The sequence below is a fragment of the Sciurus vulgaris genome (assembly GCF_902686455.1).
Source record: "Sciurus vulgaris genome assembly, chromosome: 17".
NCBI lineage: Eukaryota > Metazoa > Chordata > Mammalia > Rodentia > Sciuridae > Sciurus > Sciurus vulgaris.
Genome location: NC_136478.1, coordinates 60789902 through 60817802, shown reverse-complemented (window position 1 = coordinate 60817802; position 27901 = coordinate 60789902). Strand labels below are relative to the sequence as shown.

The 27901-nt window shown below is 47.6% G+C and overlaps 1 protein-coding gene across 3 annotated transcripts; it reads right to left on the bottom strand.

Annotated features, from left to right (window-relative positions):
- Positions 1-671: 671 nt before the first annotated feature.
- Positions 672-19303, bottom strand: SNRNP70 (small nuclear ribonucleoprotein U1 subunit 70). 3 transcript variants are annotated; one of them, XM_079119860.1, is made up of 10 exons: positions 18865-19303; positions 17920-18076; positions 16030-16092; positions 15859-15913; positions 10734-10798; positions 10536-10598; positions 8429-8510; positions 5110-5211; positions 1662-1749; positions 672-1552 (listed from the first exon to the last, which is right to left on the bottom strand). In XM_079119860.1, exons 2-10 carry the CDS (start codon positions 18064-18066, stop codon positions 829-831), a joined length of 1389 nt encoding a protein of 462 aa, XP_078975986.1. In that variant the 5' UTR covers positions 18067-18076; positions 18865-19303; the 3' UTR covers positions 672-828. The 3 variants fall into 3 exon arrangements, with proteins under 3 accessions (XP_078975986.1, XP_078975985.1, XP_078975984.1); XM_079119859.1 differs by having other exon boundaries at positions 672-1579; positions 18859-19302; XM_079119858.1 differs by having other exon boundaries at positions 672-1579; positions 18865-19298.
- Between the last annotated feature and the right edge of the window lie 8598 nt (positions 19304-27901).

The following is a 27901-nucleotide window of genomic DNA, read 5'->3' as shown; positions in this document are numbered from 1 at the left end:
ACTTTTGCAGAAAACCTCAATTGCTGATGAAACTTGTTTCTGTTCATCATTCCTCATTACTATTAAGTACAAATGCTCATTCTGAACTCTACCTCTCTGTTCTGGCTGTGGCTGGGCCTTTCTCTCTCCCATATCTTACCCACCTTCCTTGCAGTCATTTTTCATTTTTTTTCACCCCTTTTCCTTCTCTCAGATCCACACCACTTACTTTCAGCTTCAGTGGGACATGCTGCAGACCTATAATCCCAGCATCAGGAGGGTAAGGCAGGAGGATCACAAGTACAAGGCCAGCCTTGAGAACTTAAGCGAGATCATGTCTTAAAATTTAAAAACGTTTAAAAGCCTGGGATGTACCTCGGTGGAGCAAACCTGGGCTTAACAGCCAGCACATGGGGTGGTGGGATGGCAGACTGCAGCTCCTGGTGCACAACCTCGTCCCCTCCTGTAACTCACCCCCCAAGATAGGATTAGAACAGCCCCATGAGGAACATATGTGCCAAGAATGGTGGAATGGGGGAGCCCTGGTATCCTGGGGGTAGCCTCAGCTTCAAGTCACAAAGCCCAAGATCCAGGCATGCCTTGGAAACCAGACACCAAAGCATGGTCACCAAAAGCCAGCTGACAACCTTTCGGAAAGATGTTAAGATCAGTTAGGAAGAAACCGAGGTGTCTACCATCAACAGGAAATTAATTTTATTTTTAAATCCAAGGAGCCAGAACAAATGAAATTCCTACCCTTGGAGGGCAAACAGGTGACCAAGATTGAGAGAGAAAATGACAGTAGGGGCCAGATAGGGGCACGTCCAAACAAAACAGATGAAGAGAACTTCACTCAGGTGCGGCCTCCATCAAATACCCGTTCTCTGGAGCAAGGTACCCGTCACCACCCTCAGACTCCATGTACATGTCTCGGCTGTCATTGCCCAGACCCTCCAGCCCGTTGTCCTGGCCGCCACCCCCTCCTCCTCGAGCTTCATCCCTGCCCCGCTCCCCGCCCCGCTCCCCCCGCTTGTGTTCGCGATCCCGGTCACGGTCCCTGTCCCTGCGCCGCTCCCGCTCACTACGGTGGCTCCGACGTCGTTCCCGGTCACGATCACGGCCTTTCTCCTCTGGACCATCAGGGCCATCAGGACCAAGCTCTCCAGGAGGCCCATCATCAGGAGGTGCATCACCAGCCTCAGAGGGCTCAGCCATGTCGCCGCCGCCGCCGCCACCACCGCCACCACCACTGCCGCCGCCACCTCCACTGCCACCGCTGCCGCCGCCGCCGCTGCCACCACCACCACCACCGCCGCCACCACCACCACCACCACCGCGCAGCTCCTCCTTGCGCTCGCGTTCCCGACGTGCCCGCTCCCGGCTCCGGCTGCTTCGCCGCTTTCGATCCCGATCCTTGTCCTTGCTCCGCTCCCTGGAGCGCCGCCGCTCATCCTTGTCTCGACTCCGCGAGCGCCTCCGCCGGTCCCGAGAGCGGGAGCGTCGCCGTTCCCGTTCCTTGTCTCGCTCCCGACTCCGCTCTCTGCGCTCCCGCTCGCGGTCCCGGTCCCGGTCCCTGTGGGGAAGCGGGGAGGGGCCGGGCCTGGATGAGGTGGGTAGCGGTGTGTGGCAGGGCTCCCCAGGTGACCAACCCCCATCCCAGGAAACTAGTCGCCCAATCTTACCTCTCATCATAGCGGGATGTATCATCGCGGCCTGAATGCCGGATATTCACATCAGCCCCACCTCTGCGGGTACCACCAAGGCCACCACCTGCAGGCAGGGCAGAGGATCACAGGGTCAGTCTGGACACGGGCAGGACACAAAAGGAAAAGAGCAAACGGCAGAAAACTAAGAACCTCTGCTGGCGGCCCTGGGACCAAGTCCCACATTGCTCCTCTCCATGTGCTCTTGTCACAGGACAGCCACATTTTACTTCCACAAAGTGCTAGGTGGAAACCCCCAAAGGCTGAGTGTCGCTCAGTGGTACAGTACCTGCCTAGCATGTGTGAGACCCTGAGTTCCAGCCCCAACCCCCTCCCACAACAAAGGGGGTGGCTGTGAGAACATCCTAAACAAAAACCTGATCCAAAGCTTCTAACCTTGCCCACTGCATACTACATGGCCTCTCAAAACCCCCCACTTTAGCCCTCCTCATAGACCTGATGCCAATGGGCTTTCTAGGTGAAAATGTGACCTGTTTAGAAGGCTGCAACAGCTTCCAATGCTTTAAATCCAAACTTATCAACCGGCAGGAATGTCCTGGGAGAGCTGCCCCTTCAGGTTCCACTAAGGACTGGGAACTTTCTATCAGAGGAGTTTCAGGTCTCCTGCGCCTCCCCACTTCCTCTGGCCACAGTTCTCATGCATGTGCATCTCTTTCCCTGGAATGACATCACCCTCATCTCCTAAATCCTACTTAAGCCTCAGGTCAACTCAAACATCACTTCCTTACAGAGCTACCCAGCCCTACAGACTAAGAGGTTCTCCACAGTCCACCAACAAGTCCTTTGACCAGGATCTCAAAGTTGCTGATTCTGCAAGGTAATAACTGCCTGCACTCCATCTTGAGAGTAGGGACTGTGCCTGGTTGTGCTCAGTGACCAGCACCTGGTCTAGAAGAATGATGTGCATCTACAGAGTAGATAAATGAACCCTAAGGAGATTGACAGTCTCATCTTTCAGATGGGGAAACACTGTTACATCAATTCACTTACACCCAGTGACAAGGCAAGAAAGGGGCAGGGCTGGGACAATACTCCTGTCTTCCTGCAGAGCCTGCCTTACCAAGTGCTGTTCTGTATCACCATGCCTGGAAAACAGCTTGAGGCAGGGCTGAGGTCCAAAGAACAACTTTTAATGAAGATAACAGAGGCTTGGCATGGTGCCACATGCCTGTAATCCCAGTGGCTCTGGAGACTGAGGCAGGAGGATCAAGTTCAAAGAAAGGCTCAGCAAGGCCCTAAGCAACTCAGTGAGATCCTGTTTCTAAATAAAATACAAAAAAGGTTTGGGGGGCTGGGGTTGTGGCTCAGTAGTAGAGCACTTGCCTAGCATGTGTGAGGCACTGGGTTTGATTCCTAGCACCACATATAAATAAATGAAAAAAATAAATAAAGGTTAATTGACATCTAAAAACCTTACAAAAAGGGGGGGGGGCCCCCCCGCTGGGGATATGGCTCAGTGATCTGAGTGCCCCCAAGCTCAATCCTCAGATCCTCGGTACCAAAAAAAAAAAAAAAAAAGAAAGAGGCTGACTGATGCCAGCAGATAATTCAGAGGTTCAACTAGGAAGCAGGCAGTTGACCAGGTTACTGGAGTGTCACAGAACACAGTGCAGCTTCATGAGTGCATTCAATTTTCAGGTCACAACTCAGCAATGGGTCACACTATCAAACTAAGGAGATACAAACAACATCTTAAAAAAATTAATTAAAAAATCTCAGAATTTGGGAATCTGAGGCAGGAGGATCAAAAGTTCAAAGCCAGCCTCAGCAACTTAGCCAGACCCCGTCTCAAAGTAAAAATAAAAAAGGTTGGAGATGTCACTTAGTGGTTAGGCACCCCTGGGTTCAATCCCTGGCACCAAAAACAAAAACAACAAAACACACACTCACACACACAAAAAAAAAACAGAGCTGGGAATGTATATGGCTCAGCAGTGCTGCACACACAAGACCCTGGGTTCAATCCCTAGCACTGCCCACCCACCCCCCAAAAAAAACAGCAACAACAAAACAAAAAACCCTAGCAGAATATAAAGTACTACTGTGCACTGCATGTAGAGAACATTATTATTTCACAGAACTTTTGTTTGGGTTCTATTTCTACACACATTTGAGTCAAGATGCATGGCTAATGCCATCAAGAAGTTTGAATGCCAACTGAACTGGAAGATTCTGAGATTCTGGAAACATTTTGAGATTCCAAGACTCTTCCACAACAGAAAGTAGAGCTTAAGCACCCACCCCCATTGAGAACTAAAGAGTAAGGTGAGAACAAGTTCAGAGGCCCAGCTGACAAGTGTGTGTAGTCTACTCGGCACAGGTGCATCAAGCAACAGCAAAGCTGAAGAAACAAGTGGGGGTAGGTAACACTGCCTGGGACAGCTGCACAAAACGCCTTTTCCTTTTTTTTTTTTTTTGGGGGGGGGGGGTGCTGGGGATCGAACCCAGGGCCTTGAGCTTACAAGGCAAGCACTCTACCAATTGAGCTATCTCCCCAGCTCCCAAAATGCCTTTTTCTAACAACTGCTACCAAGCAGTGTGATGACAGGACCTCCACCTTAGGCAGAGGCCGACCACACAGAGAACACAGAACAGAGACTCGTCCACAGCTAGTATCCAGCAGGGAGCTGTTACATGCATGCTACACCAGGACACGGCACTGACACACAGAGACCAGCATGGAGACAGCTAGCACGCCACAGCAAACTGCAAGGCGTGAGGGCTTGGCTGCCTGAGTCCCTTATGTCTGAAGGTCCAGTTTCCAGGTCCTCTGGAGATTCACTAGCACTTCAGGACTCTGGACTCCAAGAGACACCTAAAATCCTGCATCAACAGGGCCCTTTATGTATTAGGGAGCTCAATTGTATTTCTAAGACTTACCACCAAACTGACTCAGATGGTGAATGACAATGGGGGAGGGACTGAGTGCACAAGGCTTGTGGGCAGAGACTGTGGATGTCCTGCTATAGACTAGAAGTCTGGTGCACAGCTGAGGACCCAGGAGGTACTTGCTGAGTCAATGAATGAATGATCAAATGAGTGAGAACAAGAGGAAAATATAAGCAGGTGAGCAAGTGACATCTACAATCCCATCATGTGAAAATTGCTATGCTGGGCAGCAGATGCACCCAACTTAGTGAAATCCAAGATTACTCCCACTGTCCAAGATGAGGAAAGCAAAGCAGAAATCCACTGGCCAGAAGCTGAGCCAGGAAGGCTTGTGGGCCAGTCCTTTAGGACACGGAAGCAGGCACAGAACCACAAAGGTGATGAGATGAGCTAGAAATGGAGGGAAGAGTGGGCAGACAAGCAGGTGAGTGAGCAGGAGACAAAAATAATCAAGGGAATGGGGGTGAGGGGAGAGGGAAGCATGAGGCTACCTTGTGCAAGGCCAGAATATGCTCACCTAGCCGCCGGGGCCTCCAGCCCTTCACAGTTCGGCCCCTCTCCACGTCCACAAGGACTCTCCTGCCATCAATCTTCTTGCCATCTGCGTGTTTGTAAGCGGCTGCAACAGATGTGGGGAGGGGGGAGGGGAGAGGAGTCCCCAGAGGGTCCTCTAGTCAGGACAGGACCTAGCACTGCAGTATCCCCACCCTCAAGAGACCCCCATCCTCTCTCTCTCTCTCTCACACACACACACACACACACACACACACACACACACACACAACCAGCCAGCCAGGCAACTGACAGCCAGACCAACTCTCTCCCAACCCGGTGAAGGGCCTGCTCCATCTTAGTGCTTCCTTTCTTCTTAATAGCCCCCCACTGCTACTTGGGGGGTGGACAAGATGTCCTTCCCCAACTGCCCTCCCTAGACTCCCAGGCCCTTCCCAATCCCACATGATGGAACAGCCCCCTCCTGCCAGGATGGCCAAAGTTGCTGCAAAGAAACTGGAGGTTAACTTAATGCTGGACTCTGCTGTGGGGGAGGGGCTCCTCCACAACCCCAGGCATGCACCCTAGAACATCATGCTGGGGCAGGAGGCCCGACTGGGCAGCTCCACACCCCAGTTCACACCGGTTTTTCTGTAATGCTTTTTTTGGGGGTGAGGAGGTGTGTGTGGGGAAACAGACATCAGAACAGAAAATGAACCAGAAGGGGATGGGAGAAATCTTCAGGAAATGGCAGGGAGCAGAAAGGCGGGTTATGCACTCCCAGGGGGCCTGGAGGGGCCCCCCCAGCAGGGGACATGGAGGGAGGCATGGGGAGACGTGCGGTGCTACTGAAAATTCCTGCCTTACCTGAGACGACTGACCCTGACGCCACCCAGCCCTGCCCCATCTCTCCTCTCCACACCCCAGCTCAACACATGCTGGGAATCCAGCCCAAGCCTGAGCCTACCAGGGAAGGGTGAGGAGTAGAGAGGAGACGAGGCCCATCACTGCTCTGGGCAGGGCACAGCACAGGGCAGGCCCAATGCCCAGGTCTGTAATCACACGGGGCTACTGGGAAGGCCAGAAAGACCCTGTCCCCCTCCCCAGCCCTGGCCTAGGGGAACTATCCTCAACCAACCCAATACCCTGCCCCGCCCCAGCCCGTTCCCCCCCAAATAACAACCAGAGGAAGAGAAAAATGTGCCATTTACCGATGCCGGCCTTGCGGGTGTCCAAACCGAGCGGGATGGGGGGGGCTCGGCAACTCCTGGGGGCCTGGCGAGGAGGCGGGCTTCCCGGGGGGGGGACACGGGACCGCTTACCTGGAGCCCCCAAGCTTACCTGAGCACGCGCACAGACCCCACACCCACCACCATGGGGTCAGCTAAAGCTACAGGGAGGGGAAACTGAGGGTCTCAGGAGCCCCCAGTGGGAGAAACCACATCTCCTGCACCACCTGGAGACAGGCCGAGGAAGAAAGTGGTGGACCCCACAGAAACCTCATAGACAAATAATTAACATAAAATCTGGGGACTGGAAAGCCCTGGGTCTATTCTCCTTGAATTAAAAAAAAAAAAGGCTGGGAAGACTTAGAACATGTCACCCTCGCCAATTCCCGAAACAGTCACACTCAACTAGACACAGACCCTCCCTTCTCAGAACAGGGAATGACTCTTTCATCTCCAACTCCACATGCCCTCCCACCAGCAGCTACAGCTCTAAGGCTGGCGCTCAGGGGACATAGTCTGGGGTCCAGGAGATGGAGTGCTACCCGTGCTCCAAGGAGGGGCCACTTGGCCCCTGAACCCAGAGGAGGGTAGTGGGGAAGAGAACTAAAGGACCCGGGTCATAGTAAAACAAAGGAATCCTGCTTGGGTTCAGCATCCCAAACCCCAGGAGAGGCCCAACCCGGGAGAATAGCAAAGAAAACGTGTGATTGTGTCCGTCTAGGCTTCTCTCTCTTTCCCTCTCTTTTGTCTCCAGACAGTGGCAGGTCTTGAATAAAATCCTACCATACCTTTAGCCTTCACAGTCTGCTTCTTGATCCCTCCCACACCCCAAGCCCCAATCCCATGCACTTCGGGGAGTGCCTGACCACCCCCTGGAGGGGAGCTGGGCACCACAGCCAGCCCTCAAGGGAGGCCTCAACCACGTTAAGGAAGACAGGAAGTGGGCAGAGCACCTGAAACTAGCAGCCAAAAACTCTCCAGGGCCACCACAGTGAGAGCCCCACAGAAGTCATTTTTTTTTTTTTTTTTGGAAGGGGGGAGAGAAGGGCTGAAGGGTTCCATGTAGAGCCCGGCCCTATCACAGCCCAGCTTCAGTATTCCCGCCACCTTGCCACTCATGTCATGACGCCAGGTAAGACGGGGGTTGGGTGGAGCCTGAATGGAAAGGCCAGTTGTCTTTCCCATCAAGGTCCACCCATCCCCTCCTGGGATCAGCAAGATAATCAGAGAGCATATGGATGGGGGGCAGGAGGGGCAAAGGGCACCCAAGTAAGGAAAGGGCTGGGTGCAGGGAGGCTGAGGGGGTGACCAGGGTGGGAAGAGGGATGCCTCGCTGTTCCTGTGCTGCCTGGCTAAGCTGGACTGGTGTGCGGTGCTGAGTGATCTTACCCATGATACAAACCCTTATACCAACCATACACTGAGGTGTTGTAAGGGGAGCGTAAGCATCAGCTGCAAGCCAGCTGCGTGGTGGCTGCAGTGACAATAAGAACAGTCAATTAATACGGCGGCCCCTGGACACGCCGCAGCCCTGCCCGCCCCCACCCACCCATCCCTGCCCATGTGGACGCCGCGCAGCCTCAAGGGGGCCTTGGAGCTGTGGGGGCAGACGCTGAACACGACCACCAGCCCACTGCCCACAGAGGAACAGGGTCGGAGGCAGGGGTGGGGAGGTGGAGGGTCGGGTGGCCCAGCCCCAGCTCTACTGGGGGGAAGAGAGGGCAGGTTCAAAGGCCAGTCCTCACTTCAACCTGGTGGTCCCCAACTCCAGTGGGGGAATAATGGGGAGATGCTCCCCGAAAGTCCGACCCCTCCCCCCACCTCCAGCTGGCCCCAGCCCCCACCCAGTTCCCTCCTTGCCCCTGAGGTTCAACGTGTGACACTTACCTCCCCGAGCTCACACACACACACGTTGTGGGGGATTTGGTTTTTGTTTTTTAAAAAACATGTATATATAAAAAAAAAAAAGATATATCAGAAACAGAGGGAGGAGGAGAAAAGACACTGCTCATGTCAGGTGTGGCAGGGAAAGGGGGACAGACGACGGGGAAGGGGCTAGGGCAGCAGAGAAGTGAGAGAGGGTCAGAGGGACAGGCTGAAGTGGGAGGTACTCACAATGCATGTCTCGCTCATGCTCATACTCGATGAAGGCATAGCCTCTGGGCTTTCCTGACCGCTTACTGTAGACCATGTGTATCTGTGAGGTAGATGGGATGCAGGTTAGTCCTTCCGCTCGACAGCCTACCCATTGTATAACCTGTGTGCCCAGGCTGAAGGATACCAGAGACAGATCCTCAGATTTTCTCTCTGTACTTCAAATTTATTTTATTTTTTGCAGGGGTGGGGGGAGGAGATGGGGGGATCCCAGGGATGAGACCCAGGGGAGTTTTACCAATGAGTTATGTGCCCAGCCCTTTTTATTTTGAGACAGTCTTGATAAGTTGCTGAAGCTGGTCTTGAGGCTTCAAACTTGTGATCCTCCTGCTACAGTCTCCCAAACTGCTGGGATTACAGGCATGTGCCAATGCACCTGGCTCTCTGTCCTTCAAGATGCCCCTGTGACTTATGCTCTGAAGTTGAGAACAAAGGACATAATGGAAACCTGAGGGGCACAGAGGCAGTTTCCTGGAGTGAAGTGGAGCAGCGGTAAATCCAAAGACCAAGAGCTTGGGAGAAGCAGGCTGATACAGAGGGAACTGGGGATGTAGTACAGTGAGGATAAATGAAACTTTTTTTTTTTAAGTGATACTAGGGCTTAAAAATCAGGAACACTCTACCAGTGAGCCACATCTCCAGTCTACTTTTAGTTTTTGAGACAGTCTTGCTAAGTTGCTTAAACTGGAAATCCACCTGTCTCAGCCTCCCAGCAGCTGGGATTACAGGCAATGCCTCCACAACTGGCTCATTATAACTACTTTTAAGTGTACAATTCAGTGTCATTCACAAAGTTGTACAAGCATCATGGCTGTTTCCAGAATATTTTCAAACAGAAACTGTGTCCCCAGAATAACTGGGATTACAGGTGTGCACCATGGTCCCTGGAGAGAATGGAATTTATTTTGATGGTAAGGGTCCTCAGGAGATTAGGCAGGCACCAGGTCAAGTACCCCCAATGTAGTCTGGCTACTAGGAGGCTGAGACAGAAGGCTGCAAGTATGAGAAGAGTCTCGGTAACTTACCAAACCCTGTCTCAAAATAGGAAGGGTGGGGGATATAGATAGTCCAGACAAACAGTCCATGTGGAGTTAGAGAGACAGAAGAATTCTGAATGCCAAGAGGGAAAGAGAGTTCTAGGGTTAAGAGCAGGGCATATACAAGCTTCATCTAAGCTGAGTGGTAGAGTGCTTGCCTAGCATGCATGAGGCCCTGGACTCGATCCCCATCATCTCTTACGACATGAGGTGGGGAGAGAAGAGCAAATGCAGTCACGAAACTCAATATGTGCAAAGCAAGGGAGAAGTGAGTGTGGAGCATTGCAGGAAGAGCCCTACCTCAGAGATGGAGACAGGACAGAGGTACATAAGCCATATAGATAGCAAAGGGACACACGTTAATGGCCCAGAGATCAGGATGTAGCTTCCAGACCTATGTTCTAATATGCTAGAGAGCCACAGGAGGATGTGAGCAGAGAAGTTGGGGTCATCTCTGGACATTAGAAAGACCCTTTTAGAACCACATGTGGGATGGATTAGATAGGAGAACAATGGCGCAACAGGGTTGGTCAGACAGAGGGGGCCAAGATCCATCCAGGATGACTTCTACGAAACAATAGCATTTGAGTTGGTCACTGAAAGATGGCTAGTTCTTCACTTACATCACTACTACTCAGTGACCTACCCCTATCACAAATGGGTATGGTTCTAGTTCTAGGACTTGAACCTTAGGATAGCACAGTCTCCAAAATCCAACTGAGTCAGGCACAGTGGTGCACACCTGTAATTCCAGCAACTCTGGAGATGATGGTAGGAGGACTGCAATTTGAAGCCAGTCTCAGCAACTTAGTGAAGCCCTAAGCAATTTAGCAAGATCCTATCTCAAAACAAAAAGAGCTGGGGAGGTAGCTCAGTGGCAAGCACCCTTGGGTTCAATCCCCAGTACCAAAAAAAAAAAAAAAATCCATCTGAGATTAAAAAATGACTCAGGGCCGGGCATTGTTCTGGCTACCACCCTCTTCCTCCATGCACTCCCGATTCAAATACACGTACCACCCCAATTCACTTACTCTTTTGATGGGTCCATACACCTCAAACTCTCTTCGAAGCTTGGATTCTGTTGTGTCATAGTTCTACAGAGAGAAAAAGAGATGGAGTTAAATGAGATGAGATCTGTCACAAAGCCCTTGAACAGACCTGCCTTCTGTCCTCTGTCCAGACCCAGACTCTTAGTAGCTTGGGGTCAAAGGTTTAGGAGCTGCACTCACCACTCGAGCCACGAAGAGAGTCTTGAAGGCATCACCCTGAGCATTGGGATCATTGTGAGGGTCCCCTGTGCAGGAAGGAGAGAAACTGTAAGTAGAAAGTGTCTACAATCTCAGGTAACAAGACCGAGAGAGACAAATGGGCAGAGGCCAAGGAGATAAAAATGAAATGGGGGGGAGGGGGTGTGGAGGGGGAGATGAAATTGGAGAGGCACCCAACCAATGGAAAATAGTTGGTGACCTGGCAACCTGAGGAACATCCTTCTCAAGTGCTGTTTTTTCTGAAACATAGCGGCCTTTACCAGAGTGACTGATAAATGATTTGGGCTGATATGGAAGACTGACTTTAAGCAGAGAGGGTGTGACATGCTTAAGTGCCACCTCAGATCTACATACCCTACAGTCCTCATCTCTCCCAGGTCAAAGTGATCTAAGCTATCACTAAGTCCAGTAAGGGCTCTCTGGAGACGCAGCCTGATCTCAAGAACTGAACTTACTCGGCTCCCTCCTTCCCTTATCCATAGCTGCACTGCCATCCACTGGACAAAGACTGAAACTACAACCCACAGAAAACCAGAAAGCAAGGATCCTAAGGCTCAGAGTAAGAGCCAAAAAGGTCCAAGACCTGCTTCTAAACCCTGCTGTAGGCTGGTGAAGCAAATGAGAAGGGCCCCTGGCATCAGGTCAGATTCCTACTCCAGCCTTGCAAAGCAAGAAAGTCTCATACCTAGCCCTGAGGAATAACACTCTCCAGAGATGCACTAGGAATCTCATTAAAAAACCAATTCCAGCCAGGAGCTATAGTACACACCTGTAATCCCAGTGGTCCAGGAAGCTGGAGCAGGAGGATCACAAGTTCAAAGTCAGCCTCAGCAACTTAGCGAGGCTCTAAAGTAACTTAGCAAGACCCTATCTCTAATTTTTTTTTTTTTTTTTTTTTTTTTTTTTTTGGTGGTGCTGGGGATCGAACCCAGGGCCTTAGTGCATGCAAGGCAAGCACTCTACCAACTGAGCTATCTCCCCAGCCCTAAAATATTTTTTAAAAGGGCTGGGGATGTGGTTTAATGGTTAAGCGCCCCTGGGTTCAATCCAGTACCCTCCCCCCCCCAAAAAAAAAAAATTCCATGAATGATTCTGCTATGTCAGGCCCAGAAATAAGTCCTTTTCAGCAAATGTGGTGGACCCAGCACACACAATGGTCCTGACCCCTGCCAGGGTCCCAAAGCACTCCACTCATCATTGCACAGTGGAGGCGTTTCTCTCAGGGTATAGTATTACCCTCAGAAGGCCTGTCATGTTCTGAAGAATATGAAAAAAGGAATACTGATAATTTACTAAGCACACACCATGGCCCAGATAGTGATGGATTCTGATTTTACTGTTTTGCCAATGGAAGCAAAATAAAATAAACCCAAGATGCGGAAAAGGTGAAGTGTCAAAAAGGAAAAGGAGTGCAGAAGGCTTTATATTCCATCCTGATGTCAACAGCTCAAACATTCTAACTACCAGGCCCACATCCTAAACCCTGGGATGTTAGTTTCTCAGAAGATAATTTGGATGTTGTAAGAAGCCAGAAACATATATTCTCAGATCTGTTTCCCATAAGAGGGTTCGGCTACAAGCATAAACTAAGGAATTTTTTAAAAGCCAGAAACCTGAGCCCAGAATTACAGAAGTAACTCTCTGGGGACCAATGGAAACTCTCAGAGACAACTCTTAACTGTGTGTTGTGTACCCTGCTCCTAGCAAGTCTCTTGCCATACATAATCCCTCTGTGTTGTACTTTTCTGTGCCCAGGTCTCTCAAACTGTACTGGCTCTCTCATTCTTTCAATAGGTAATTATTAAGTACCCAATATGTAGGGATTTAGCAGTAAACAAGACAAAAAAGACCCCTAACCTCAAGGAATTTATGTACTAATGGAGAGAGTAAACAAGGTAAATGTGAAGATCATATACTCTTATAAGATGAGGACAAATATTGGGAGAACGGATTTTAAGAGCAAACTTAGGAAAGCCCTCAAGGAGATAATGACATGTAACAGAAAACCCGAAGGTGTCATGACTGCAATAGGGCATGTACCTCCAAACATGAGGCACTTGCGGTGTTAACAGGTACCATCCAGTGAATGCTAGGAGTGGCAGTGGGCAGGAGGAAGTCAAGGAAGAGTTTAGCACCCTGAAGGGCAGCCAGGAAGTGCCCAGCAGACAAAAGGGGAAAACAACCCAAACACACTGCATGAACTGCCTGTAGTTCTTGCTTAACCCAAGGGACCCTGGAGTATGACTAAAGGCAAAAGCACATGCCACCAACTCAAATATATCCAAGTATATGAAGGATCACTTGGAATAAAGGTGGCAAAGAACTAATGATCACTAGTCCACCAGTCTGTGTTCATGTGTATATGCATAGTTGCACCCCATCCTGCCAACTACACTACCCTTAGGAACTTCTGTTAAATGGCTTACATAGGAACCATTCCAGAGCAGGGGCTCAAAAAACTGAACTATGAAGTTTGAAAATCTCACTGTGCTTTTAGACAATTAACACCTCAGAATTCTCGCTCTTTATGAGGCATTCTACTTTGACAAATCTTCATTTTTCATATTAAAAAAAAAAAATGGAAGTGACGCCCAGACATGGTGGTGCATGCCTGTAACCCCAGAGGCTCAGGAGGTTGAGGCAGGAGGATTACAAGTGTGAGGCTCTAAGCAACTTAACAAGACCCCGCTCTCAAGATAAAAATTTAAAAATAAAAAAATAAAAAGAGACCAGCCTGAGCCACCCTGTGAGACCTTGTCTCAAAATTTTAAACAAAGGGGGGATGGGCACTTAGAGATGTATCTCAGAGGAAGAATGAAGAATGTTCCTGGGTTCAAAAAGAGCAGAGGGTGGCAAGGTGCCATTGAATGGAGGATGTTAATTTTGACAAGAAACAGCAAGCTTCTACAGTCAGGGAAGGAGTCTCTCAGGGCAGAGAAATCCTACAGTATTTAATCCATTCTTTTCTTTTTCTGTTATGGAGAAATTCAAACACTGGAAGTAGAGAAATGTATAATGAATCCTATGAACCACCTTCAATTATCAACATGTGCCCACACTTGATTCATCTCTTATGTTCCACACTTGGGTTTCTAATAAAGGCTTCTAAAGAAATTGTAACCCCAGGACCATTATTACATCTTAAAAAGTTAACATTAGGATGGTGTAGTGGAGCACACATGTAATCCCAGTAGCTCAGAAGACAAGAGGATCACAAGTTGGAGGCCAGCCTCAACAACTTAGCAAGGCCCAAAGCAACTTAAAAAGACCCTGTCTCAAAATAAAAAATAAAAAGGGCTGGGGATGTGGCTCCCCATGGTTAAGTGTTCCCAGATTCAATCCCCAATACCAAATAATAATAATAATATTACTAATTCCTTAACCTCATCTAAGACCCATCTTTAACTAGAACTGTTTCAAAAACACATTTTAAGGAAAACCCCTATCAAGTCCTCCCACCCTGCAAAAGTTGTCTCTTTTTTTCCTCACTTTAATAAATCCCACTCTTAAAAAAAAAAAAAAAATTAGTTACCTCATTTAAATTGGGATCCATCCAAGCTGCAAATATCATTTGGTGGCATGTCTTCTGACCTTTTAATCCATATGGTCCCCTCGCTGACCCACCTTTTCCTTATCATTTATGAAATGGTCACAACTCTGCCCTGCACAATATCCCACATTCTCAATTTGGTGCAAAGCAAGTATGGGTAGGCAGGGAAGGAATTATGTCTTATGGCAGAGGGCAAAAGGAAGCTGTTAGTTGAGAGACTGACACTATACTTCAGAAAGCCCAGAAGTAGACTTGGGCTGGGGAAGAGACCAAGGAAAACCAGGTAGTCTCTATTGTCCAGGCAAGGAGAGCCCTGGGTGATGGTGGCAATGGCGGTAGACATGGAGAAAAGGGTCAGAAGTGTAAAATTTAGAGAGTTAACAGGAATCAATCTTGGTGATAAAAAAAAAAAAAAGAAAGAAAGAGAACAAACTAGTGGGCTGGGGATATAGCTTAGTTGGTAGACTGCCTGTCTTGCACCACAAAAAAAAAAAAAAAAAAAAAAAAGAAAGAAAGAGAATTAGTGGCTGCACACAGTAGTACATGCCTGTAATTCCAGTGACTCCAAAGTTTGAGGCTGGAGGATCACAAGTTTGAGGCTAGACATGAAAACTTGGTGAGACCCTGTCTCAAAATAATATTAAGGGATGGGGACATAGCTCAGTGGTAGAGTGCCCCTGGGTTCAATCCTCAGTACCAGTGGGAAACAAAACCAAACTGGGGCTAGGGAAGTAGCTCAATGGTAGAAACGCTTGCCTAGAATATTCAAGGTCCTGGGTTCCAGCCCCAGCACCACAAAAAGCAAACTGGTGGCAGCAAGAAAGCTCATGACTTAGAGAGCTGAATAACCATGTCTGGGAAACTAGGTTGTTAGGGAGAGGAAATCCCTGTTGTGGTTTGGACACTGAGTCTAAGCTGTCTTGGAAGCACCTGAGAAAGAACATTCAGACAGCCATGAAAGTGCCCAGAGCTCCCAGCTGGACTGTTATTGTGCACCTGAAGACACTGGCCACTTTAAGGAACAAAGTTCAGAGAGAAGTGATTCACTAAAACCTCACAGGTCAAGAAAACTCACATAGTCTGACCACAAAGTCTTCACTCTTAACAAGTTGATATTTGATCCTCTTGTGAATTTGGTTAATGGTCCTAAGGTACCTCATCCCTACTCTAATTCCTCCTTAACTGGAAGGGACGGAATATACCAGTCCAAGGGTTAGGGAGCTAGGGATGGAGCCAGGACCTACTCACCACTTCACACCTATCTCAGCTTGTGAGACTCCCTTGGGTAATGGTAGCCTTTCCAGTGTACTCCCCAGCAGGAAGGGTCAAGGTACCAGGTGTCTCCCCTCCTGCTAACCTTTGTCCTGGGCTCTCCTGCTTAAAAGCCTAGACCAAATGTACTGCTTGGCAAGTGGGGAGAAGGCAATCTAAATAAGGAAACCAACCCCTTTCTCTAAAATAGGCCCCTGGGTGTGACCTGGGAAGAGGAAAATTAAGGGAATCTGAGGGAGAAGAAAGGAGGAAAGAGAGACTTACACATTTTTAGCTCTGTCTCCACTTCCTGCTGTCGCCGCTCAATCTTTTCCCTTCTCTGTGAGAAGAAAGAGGAGGTTGAGAAGTGAGTGCACATAGAAGTGCCTTGATGTCAAGGACCATCTGGAGAAAGTGGCTAAAAAGACACGGGGTTAAGAGACAAAATTCACATACCTTCCTCTCCATGCGTTCCTCCCGGGTTTCTGCACGAGTTGGAGGAGGGGCATCTCTAGGGTCCTGGGGAAAAGAAGAGAGGTGACAAAGGGAGGAGGACTGGAGGAAATGGTAAGAGGCATTCATCAAAGCAATTGTGACTCTCAGTCACCTCCAATACACACCCCACTTTTCTACACAAACGCCAACAGTTCCTGTATCACAGGGGAGTTGGGAGTGGCATGGCCCATGGACCCGCACGGCTCACAAACCATTGCTGGTCTGTGACAAGTACAGAAATGGGAAGTACTTAAAAACTTCTATAGCAGCTCATCGCAGTGGTGTACACCTGTAATCCCCAGTGGCTTGGGAGGCTGAGGCAGGAGGATCATAAGTTCAAGGCCTTCCTCAAGTTAGTGAGACCCTGTCTCTAAATAAGATAACCAACCCCTTTCTCCAAAGAAGGGACTGAGCATGTGGCTCAGTGGTTAAGTACTCCTAAGCTAGTGAGACCCTGTCTCTAAATAAGATAATCAATCCCTTTCTCTAAAAAAGGGACTGAGCATGTGGCTCAGTGGCTAAGTACTCCTAAGCTCAATCCCTGGTACAACAAAACAAAACAAAACAAAACAAAACCTGTAATCCTAACTACTCAGGAAGTTAAAGCAGCAGGATCCCAAGTTCAAAGCCAGCCTGGGCAACTTAGTAAGACCCTTTCTCAAAATATAAAATTTTAAAAAGCTGGGAATGTAGCTATGATAGAGCAGACTTTGGTTCAATGGGTTCAATCCCCAGTACCACCAATTAAAAAAAAGTACCAAAAGTTTTTGTATCCCATACTTAGGGAACATGCTGTTTCTCAGTTTCAAGAGAACAAAGTGCCTGAGGAAGTGATGGCAGTAGGAATGAGAGGTCCTTGCTTACAAGTGCCAAGGGAACAGGACCAGGTCTGAAACAACAGGAGCTGATAGAACAAAGCTCTGAAGCAGACAGCTGGACACCCTCTGAGGGCAGGTCTTAAAGGTCTCATCAGACATTTGCCAAATAGTAAATGGCACATGACCTGCAACATCAAAGGATGCCTCTGGTCTATATGTACCCATTAAATTCATTTAATTGGCTAATAACATTTCCCAAGTGTGGGTTCACCAAGGGTGGCAAATTCCACTAAACATCCACCTTTCTGTTATCTACTAAATTCTGTTTTTCAACTCCAATTCTCTTCACCTCCAGCTGCCTTTCCCATCCAAGGCCAGAATGGTCCTCTTATGACTTCTGGCTGTGCGCCAGCATTTCTCAGGTGTGCTAATGGTAGATGTGGATATCCCAATTTTTCAAATCAAAGAACTAAGATCCAGGACCTTAAATTGTTTATTCGTGTTTGCCTTACAGGTACAGAGCTGAAATGCCCAAACACATGGTCTTAAGTTTCCAGTACAGTGTGCTGGAGACTCTTTATGAACATTGTCTTATTAATGAAAAAAGTAATAAATACAGTAACAAATACAGATATTTACTAACTGCTTGGTGCCAAGCCCTTTCACATAAATTTTGCCATGTAATTCTCCATGGATATTGTGAATATATTACTGTTACCCTCCTGCTAAAAACAAAGAAACCAATGTTCAAGAGGATACATTTGCCCAAGGTCACACAGCCTACAAATGCCATGGGTCAAGAACTAAAAGACTCCAGAGCCTGAATCCTTAGTCACTACCTAGTGGATTTCCACAAAAAACACAAAAATGGATGTATCATCAAACCCATTCAAGACAGAAACTGAATATCAGAAAATTCAAGTCACCTACCTATATTCAAAATTGTACAGTTAGAATGGCCAAAAGCTGGACTCCCAATCTAGTCCCCTGCCTCCCAGAACACAAACCACTCCAGTCTGCTCCGTGAACTCACCTCAAACTCTCGGATGTATGGTGCAATGCCACAGTAAGGCTGATTGTGGTGTTTCTCATGTGGTAGCTTCTCCAGGGGTGGCAGATATGGGATGGGGTCTCGGGGGGCAAAGAGGGCCAGAAGGTTGGGCGGCAGGAACTGGGTCATCTTGCCAAATCTGAGAGCAGAAGCAAGACAGACTTATGTCAAGGTAGACTGGTTAAGATGGCTCCCCTACCATCTTACTCTCTTACCCCTTGACTCTCTTTAAAAAAAAAAAAAGGAAAACTGGAAAGAAGTCTTAGCACTAAAATAGGGTCCACAAGGGCAGAGAGCAATCCAACCTAGACGTGGGGAGGTAAATCTAGATGAGAATGCAAGTCCTTGCGGGGAGCGGGAAACAAAGGCTAATAACAAAAAGAATGGACAAGGTTTCTGAATAGTTTAGTCTCCTCAGTCAATAACTGTAGGGCTCATAGTCCTTGGAGGCTTGTGGGGATTCAGGGATCTTGAGGAGACAGATACAGATGCAGAGCAGTGCGGCCGATGGTCCCCTACCTTGCATTACAAATTTTGGGACACAGAGCTCAGAGAGCTGGGGTTGGTAGTCTCCGAGCAAGCGGAGTCATCAGAAGAAATCCCCCAAGCCAGGGGTTGTGGGTAATAATCTGGGCTCCCAACAGCGAAAAGAATTATGGGTAAGGGTCCAGGACGCTACAGAAAGGCAAGAAAGAAAAAAAGGCAACACACCGCAAGGGCCTATGGGTACGGGACCGTGGCGGGGGCGGGGGGAAGCTCTGAGGTAAGGGGGCTCGAGTACCCAGAGAACTCTGGATAAGCGGTGCAGAGAGGTGCTGAAGCGGCGACGCGGGAAAAAGGCCTGGCCGCGGGGAAGGAGACTGGGGTCCACCGCAAGGGCTTGTGGGTAGCGGCCCCGCACCCCTAAGGCCACTCACTCACACTCACCCGCCGCGCGGCGCCCGCCTCGACCTGGCGTTGGTCCTGGGGCTCGCGGCAACTGCGGCGGCCCTTCAGCAACAAGGACTCCTGCTCCGGCTTCGACTCCAGCGGCGTCCGCGTCAGTCTCCCTCGGTCGCCCGCCCAGCGCGCGAACCAGGCCGCTGCTCACGAACCCGCGCGGCCTCGGCTCGCGACGGGAGGAGGGGGGTGGGTCTCGGTCTCAAATCCCTCCGCCGCCCTACTGCGCACGCGCTGCTCCAGAAGCGCGCAACCCACCCACCAGGACCTGACTCTGCCGCGGAAACAGCGCACGCGCGAGGTCACTACCCTGCCTTCCGGAGCATTAAAGCTACTTGCCGCGGCTGACCAGCGGCCGCAATGCGCACGCGTACTCTGCACCAAGCGACTGCCGCACCTGGAACTCTTGGCTCCAAACCGTCTGTATCCGCGAGACTCTCCCGATGCTCCGCCCCGTTCTCCTAACACTTCCCGGATCTTTCGCGCATGCGTGCGTGTCATGGTTCGTGCTATACCCCTCCGCCGCCCGGTAAAGAGTCCCTTAGTGTATACAGCGATTGCTTTGACGTCTGTTTAATCGGTAATTGCTCGTCTTCTGCCTTGCTTGTGCTAGGCACTGTGGGTCTTGCGGCCACGCCACGTGATAAAACAAAAATCTTCCTTCTTGAAACTTACTTTGTACTGGGGCAGACAATAAACGCATTTAAATTAAAAAATATAATTTCAGATAGTTGCCAGCATAACGAAGAAAAATAGAGCAAAGTTAAGGAAATGGGGAATGGGAGCGAGGCTATTTTAGAAAAAGGGATCATGGAAAATTCTTCTGAAGAGGTAACGTTTGAACAAAGACTGGATAGAAGGAAAATCCAGGTGGCTTTAACAGCAAAGTATAAATGCTCTGAGGATTTGGGATCAGATGACTGTGATCGTACATGAGTGAGTTTGCAGCCATGTAGGTCTGTAAATTAAATTGTAGTTTAAGTTTCTTGGATTCCGTTATCTGTTTAACCACAGAAATTATTGCAAAATTCAAATTACTAATTTCATGTCTGCAGAAACATGAAAGAAACCATAATATGAAAGCCCTATTTATAGCAGCACAATTCACAATAGTCGAACTATAGAACCAATCTACGCGTCCATCAGTGAAAATATGGATTTTAAAAAATGTGATGTATTAATGGGGGGTGGGAGAGGGCAAGAATGGAGGAAGGAGGAACTGTATAAAGGGAAAAGAGGGGTGGGGGGGAAGGAAAAAATAACAGAATGAATCAAACAACATTACCCTATGTAAATGTATGATTACGCAAATGGTATGCTGTTACTCCAGGTACAAACAGAAACAACATGTATCCCATTTGTTTACAATAAAAATAAATTTTAAAAAATGTGATGTATGTACACAATGCAGTTTTGTTCAATCATAAAAAAGAATGAAATTAAGTCATTGCAAAAACATGGATGGAACATTGTGAAGCTTGATAAGCCAAACTCAGAAGGTCAAGGGTCATATGTTTTCTCTCATAGGTAGAATTAGGAAAAAGGGGGATTTTAAGACAATTGAAGGGCAATCAGTGGAGGAAGGAAAGGGGAAATACTGGGGAATGATTGTGGCCAAATTGTGTTGTTGTGTCGTTTGCGTATATAAATATCTAACAATGAATCCCACCATTATGTACAATTAAAATACACCAATAATAAAATATGGGAAAATTAAATATTTTGAAAAAAGCCCGAAATGTGCATTAAAACATTTTGACAGATTTTGCTTGTGTGTGTATATGTGAACTCTGTTTCTCCAACTTTTTCAAAAGTCCAAAATTGTTTCAAAGTAAGTTTAATGAAAATAAGCAAACTAATCCTGTCTTAGCAGTTTTTCCTATACCATATGAAAGTATATTCCAGAGGCATGTCATCCCCAAGCACTTAAGCATGTATTTACTAAGAATGAGGACATTCCCCTACATAAACCTCAGTTTTCTCTGCTAAGAAAATTTACCCAGACCTTATTCAGATTTTCCCAACTGACCCAAGAATATCTTGTTTTAATCTGAACCAGGATCCAATCAGGGTCCACACAGTTGGACATGATCAAAAGTTTGAGGTAAACCTAGGCAACAGCCAAACCCTGCTTAAAAAGGAAAAAGCAAAAACAAAAGTTCACACATTGTGTTGGTTGTCCTGTATCTTTACTATAAAAGAGAATAGGCACACACTTTTTTTCATGACTTTTTCCCCCCTCAAGTTCAGACCAGTTTCCTGTTAAATGTCCCACATTCTGGATTTGTCTGATTGTTTCCTTGTGGTGTTTAGTTTTTCCCACTACTCCTGTTTTCCCTATAAAATGTAAATTGAGTCTGAAGGCTTGAACAGATTGAAGTAAAGCAAGAACATCCTTGGGGCAAGAACATCCTGCTAGTGATATTCTGGATTAAAATTGGGTCATGTTTGGAGATGCATAACTCAAATAATTCCACTGTCACCTGCCCAGCGTCTCCTTGTAAAGGTACATTTTCCCCTTGGTAATCTGAGCCGTGAGACTTTAACTTGTGTAAATATTCTGTTCCCCAATTCTCTCTTATCTGAGGATTGTGCCAATCACTGCTGGTTCTTGCCTGAATCATGCAGTATGTTGGAGAGGGGCACATTTTATTTGCAATGAAAGAAACAAAGGGTTTTGGCCAGAGGATGGATATAACTTGGTTCACATTTTAAAAGATCACTTCAATGACTAAATTTAGTATCAGTAGTAGTAGTAGTAGTAGTAGTAGTATCAGGGATTGAACCCAGTGGTGTTTAACCACTGAGCCATATCCCCAGCCCTTTTTACTTTTTATTTTGAGACACAGTCTCAGTAAGTTGCTTAGGGACTCACTAAGTTGCTGAGGCTGGCTTTGAATTTGTGATCATGCTGCCTCCGGAGTTGCTAGGATCACAGGCATGCACTACCATGCCAGGCTTCAATGGCTTTATTTTTTAAAAAATGCATCAGGTATAGTGGTACATGCCTGTAATCCCAAGGACTAGGGAGGCTGAGGCAGGAGGAATGCAAGTTCAGAGTAAGCCTCTTCTAAACTTAGAGAGGCTCTATGCAACTTAGCAAGACCCTGTCTCAAAATAAAAATGACTGGGGATGTGACTCTGGTAGAACCCTTCGGTTCAATTCCCAGTACTGATGGGGAAAAAAAAAAAAAAAAAAAAAAAACACACACACACACACACAATGGTAGCAGAGGGTGTGGGAAGGAGTGATCAAATTAGGTACATATTTTGAAGGTGAGGCTCCTTATTCAGTGTGTGTATAGATGGAATTAGAGTGTTTAAAAAAGGTGGGCCTGTCCCATCAATATGAACAACTGTAATACACCCTAAAAAATGTGGAAAAAAATAAAATGAAATAAAAAGGAGGGGCTGGAGGTGTAGCACAATGTCAGAGTGGTTGCTTGTATGTGCCATGCCCTGGGTTGGATCCCAACCACCTCTCCTGCCTAAGAAAGGGGAAGTTAAAACTCCTAGAGGAGACTAAGGAGATACTAAACCTGATGTAGGATTCTGGGTTGAATTCTGAATCAGAAAAACAGAATGCTAGTGGAAAACTGGTGAAATTTAACTAAAGTACATGGTTTAGTTAATACACATTAGTCCCGGCTTAAATAATTGTACTATGGTTAAAAGTACTGGAAACTGGGTGAAGGGTATATGAGAACTGCACTATTCTTGCAAGCCTGCTGTAAGTCTTAAACGATTTCAAAGTAACAAACTTAAAGAAAAAAATTTAAAAGAAGCTCCTCTTCCCTTAGTGGAAATAACCCATATTCCTAGATTTGCACATTGAGCAACTGGGTGATTGTTGGAATCATTGGTTTAGAGAGGGAAGACTTGGAGAAGAGTGGGATTAGGTATTGGAAAGGGTTCCTGGTTTGGACATGTCAAAGACAACTGTTAAATACACAAATGTGGAGTTGAAAACTGAAATATTTGAGTCTGGGGTTCACAGAGGAGTATAGAGCAGGAAACCTAAATGTCAAAGTCACTGGGGTGCAGATGGTATTTGAAGCTGTGTGGTTGAATGAAGTCACATAGGAGATGAAAGAAGATAAAGAAGGAATCCACAGGCTGAGTTCCAAGACCCTCCAACATTTGGAGCCAGAAGAACCAGCAAAGACACTGATGGTGAATTGTAGAAGGAAAGGCAGGAGCGGAGGAGGTCAAGAAAGGCAAGGAAGGACATTTCCCCCAGAAGGAGGCAGTGCTGCTGAGAGATGCAATAGGACCAGGCTGTGGGTAGCTCAGTGGTAGAGCACTGGCGTAGCATGCATGAGGTCCTGGGTTTGATCCCCAGGGTCGCACACAAACACACCCACAATCAGACAAATACAAACTGAGGGACAGTCTATAAAATAACTGACCAGGATTCTTCAAAAGTATTGAGGTTATTGAAAGTCAATTAAAAAAGTAAATTATCAGATTGCACAAGGTCAAGGAGGCGTGGCACCTAAGTGCAACGAGGCATCTCAGATCCCCACTGTGGAATGGGGAGAGGATGGGAATGGAAAAGATGGAAATGTGAATGGAACCTGCCACTCAGATTAGTGTTGCACTACTGTGAATGTCTTAGTTTGAACAAATATAGCATCTCAGCATAAGACGCTGCTGTCTTTAGGGGAAGCTGGATGAAGGACATGCAAGAACAACTACTTCAAAATGAAAAGAAAAAGGATGCTATTAAAACATGAGAATGGGGCTGGGTTTGTAGCTCAGTGTTGGAGCACTTGCCTTGCACGTGTGAGGGTCTGGGTTTGATCCTCAGCACCACACATAAATAAATTAAAAAAATATATATCCTCTCCATTTACAACTAAAAAATATTTTTAAAAAACATGAGAATGATACTGAGGAATGGGAGACTCTCACTCTAACAGCTTCCCATTAGCTGCTGTTACAATCTTAGTGGCTTAAAACAAAATTTATTAGCACACAGTTCTGGAAGTCAGAAGTCTAAATGGATGCCCCAGCACAGATTCCTTCTGGGGCCTCCGTTTCTTTGCACCTACATTCCTTGGCTGGTCGCACCTCCACCATTTTCAAAACCAGCAGTGGCATCTTCTCCTCTCTGCATCCCTCCTCAAATCTCCTGTGAATCAGACCTTCCTGCTTTTCTCATGAAGATTCTTAACCATTCAGATAACCTGGGATCATCTCCCCAACTCTCCAACCTTAATTTAATCACATTAGAAGGGTACCAGGGATTGAATCCAGGGGTACTTAACCACCAAGCCACATCCCCAGCCCTTTTTATTTTTTATTTTGAGACAGGGTCTCACTAAGTTTCTTAGGACTTCTCCAAGTTGCCTAGTTTGGCTTTGAACTTGTGATTCTCCTGCTTCAGCCTCCTGAGCTGCTGGGATTACAGGCATGTGCCACTGCACCCAGAAAAAATTTTTAAAACCATTTTTTAGTTGTCAATGGACCTTTATTTTATTTATTTATATGTGGTGCCAAGAATCAAACCCAGTGCCTCACGTGCCAGGCAAGCACTCTACAACTGAGCCACAACCCCAGCCTATGCCCAGCTAAATTTTTTTTTAAAATTTTGAGACATGGTCTCACTATGATGCAAAGGCTGGCATCAAACTTGTGATCCTCCAGCCTCAGCCTCCTGAGCCACTGGGATTAAGCGGGGCAGGTGTATGCCACCATGCCCAGTTTAATCATGTCTTTAAAGTCTCTTTTGCCATAAGAAATAATGTAGTCAAAGGTTCCAGGGACTAGGACGTGGCCATCTTTGGGGGGCCATTATTCTGCTTCTGTGCTGTAGACCTGAAAGAATTAGAAGCAATGACAACAGCAGAATGTGCAGCTGGAACAGGAAGATGGGATCCAACATGCTGGGCAGGACATTGGTCTTAGATTGTGGGGGGACCAGATGATCCACTCCAACTGATTAAAGACAGGGAATCTGGTAGCACAGGCTAAAGGACAATGATGTGTTATGGTAATTTCAATGCTTTCAAGGGACAGAGGCCTGCTGGGTGCTGCAGGAGGTCTGTAGAGAACAGAGCTGAGTAAGTTATCTTGGAGACGCAGAGCACATGGATTAGGGACATGTAACATTATCAGGCTTGGATTGGGGATCACAAATACAGAGGGATGAGTATGTCACTTTGGTTCAGTCTTCCTCAGTGCCCCCCCCCAGAATGGGAATTCACTAGGGTTAGGTTTGACCCACAGTGTCCAGATTGTGGTCACAGGTAAGAAAGCTAAAGACAGATGAAAAGGAATGCCTTTTTCTTTTTCCATGACACTGAGGATGGAACCCAGGGCCTTGCACATAATAGGCAAGTGCTCTACCACTAGGATACATCCTCACCCCACATTTTTTAGGGCTGGAGTATACTTCAGTGGTATAATATTTCCTTAGCATGTGTGAGGACCTGGGTTCAATCCTGACTACCACAAAAAAAAATTTTTTTTTTGTTTTTTCTTTTGAAATAAAGAAAGATGCTCAGACAGTGAGGAAGGAAAAATAGTTGGAATGGGAACACCCAGAGGTCACATTCTGGATATCTACTACTGTGGTGGTTGTAGCAGTCCACCCCAAAACTGCACAGCTGAAAACAATAAAGAACGTTTATTTTGCTCAAAGGTCTGTTATCTGGGCAGGGCTTGATGTGGAGGGCTTATCTCTGGTCTAGAAACATCAGCAGGGCTGGGAGACCTGCTTCCAGGTGCTGCCTGTGGGCCTTAAATTCCACCAGGGCCAAGGGCCAGTAGCCTATGGTCCTCTCCACCTGGCCTGGACTACTGTCTCAAGAAAGACTGAGATGGAACGCTATATTGCCTTTTATGGCCCAACCTCAGAAATCCCATGGTATTTCCTCAGTGGTCTGTCACCAAAAGCTGGAGACATGGAATCCACATGATGGGATGTGGCAAAGATTCAGATAACCAAGTGGGACAGGGCTTACAGGAGAAGCCCTGTTTGGAAAATACAATCTAGTCCAGGCCAGGTTATCAAAGGATCATCTATAAAGATACTGAAATACTTAGGACAGTAGTTTTGAAGTGATGGACAGGTAGTCAGGATCTAAAATTGTCCATGAATGAGCAGGAATGGCCATGGCCAAAAGGTAAGGGGATGACTTGTCAAAGGATGGGATGGAGACTGGGGATGTAGCTCAGTGGTACAGTACTTGTCTAGCATGCACGAGGCTCTGGGTTCCATCCATAGCAACACGCACACACACACACACACACACACACACACACACAGAAAAGAAAAGAAAGAAAGAGAAAGAAAGAAAGGATGGGATAGTTAGCTTCAGCTCCAAAAGAAGTTGAAGTTTCCAAAAGACAGGTACTATTGACTAAAAGTGCAAGAAGGACGACACCTTCCCTAGCTCCAGGCCCAGCAGCAAAAGGGCCGAAGAGAGAGGGAGATGGGGTCTATGTGGAGGAGTGGGGTGAGTTAGAGCAAGGTGAGAGAGGTGCTCAGGGGTTACTGGAGATGCTGCTGTTGATAGGCCATGACTGTCTCCCCAAAGGTGTGGAAGTTGCCAAGGATGGGGGAGATTAGGCTGAGGGTGTGCAAAGCTGGGTGAGAGTGAAGGAGCTGCAGGAAGAGGAGCCACTCAGAATCACCAAGCCCCACCATGATGCCACCTTGACTCATGGAAGAGACCTGGAGCCTCTGAAGGAGCTCTGAGTTGATTTATGGAAGGTTCAGTCCCACAACCCAACACAGAAACACAGAGCTCAGAGACCCACAAAAGGCAGGCAGAGAATAGAAGAAAAGAGGAGACAAAGGAAAGAGGGAGACAAATCAGACAACTATGGGGCCGGCAGAGACCATGAAAGAGCCAGTCAGCTACTGGGGAGCTACTGGAGATGCTATGGCAAGACTACCACGTGAGTCCAGGGGTTCAGGGCCAACCGGGCAATCGATATATGAAAACAAAAACAAACCATGAAAGAAATCCACATAGACACACAGAGGAGGAAGAAAGACAAGTAGAGAGGAGACATAACATCCCAGAAAGAAACCAAAAGGTACAATGCCTTAAGAATTGGCAGGAAACGGGGATGGGGACGCATGCTTGTAATCCCAGAGGCTCCGGAAGCTAACGTAGAAGGATCCCAAGTTCGTGGCCAGCAACTTATCGAGGCCTTAAGCAACTTATCTAGCTCTTGTTTCAAAATAAAAAGTAAAAAAGCGGGTTGTGGATAGGTCTCAGCCCTGGGTTCAATCTCTGGTACTAAAAAAAAAAAAACCCGCAGGGAGTTACAACTCTTGGTGCGTCTCTCCATGCCCCCAGCAGAGGGCGCCCGGAACCCCGTTCCCCGTGGAGGTGGGAAACCGATGTCCACCACCACCGCCCTCCCCAAGCCCATCTGATGGGTTATTTTTACTCAGTGTCACAGGATACCGATGACCGGAAGGCCATCTTCAGTCTGCCCTTCCGTTCCTGAGAGTGACCCTATAGCATCTCCCGCATCGTCTTCTGGCAGGCCCTGCCTCCTTTTGCACCATTCAGAGCTCCATACAGCTTAGGTCCCGCTGGGTCTTAGAAAGTCTTGCAGAGAATCCAAGTGGAGACCCCTGGGTAGACTCTGGTTTGCAGCTGCCAAAGGGGTCCCCGGATGGGGCAACCATCAGGACAGTTCTACCAGGACATCACCAAGAGTGATGATGGTCAGCGATTCAAGGAAATGACCCCAAGTCCGCCGCAGGCACTAAGACAGACACGCGTCGTTGTTGAGAGATACAGGGAAAGGGAAAAAACTAAAAAAGAAAGGGGAAAACCAGAGACACTCAGGGACAGGGACGCGGAGGCCTAAGGGATAACCAGTGAGAAGAGACCCAGAGAAAGAACAGAGACAAAGGAAGGCAAAACATAAAGACCTCTTGAGAAACAAGGATCAAAATAAAGTCGGAGATCCAGAAAGACAGAGACCCCCAGACACAGAGGTCCTCAGAGGGACAGGCCTCAGAGATAACTGACCTGTAAGGAGATACTCAAGAGAT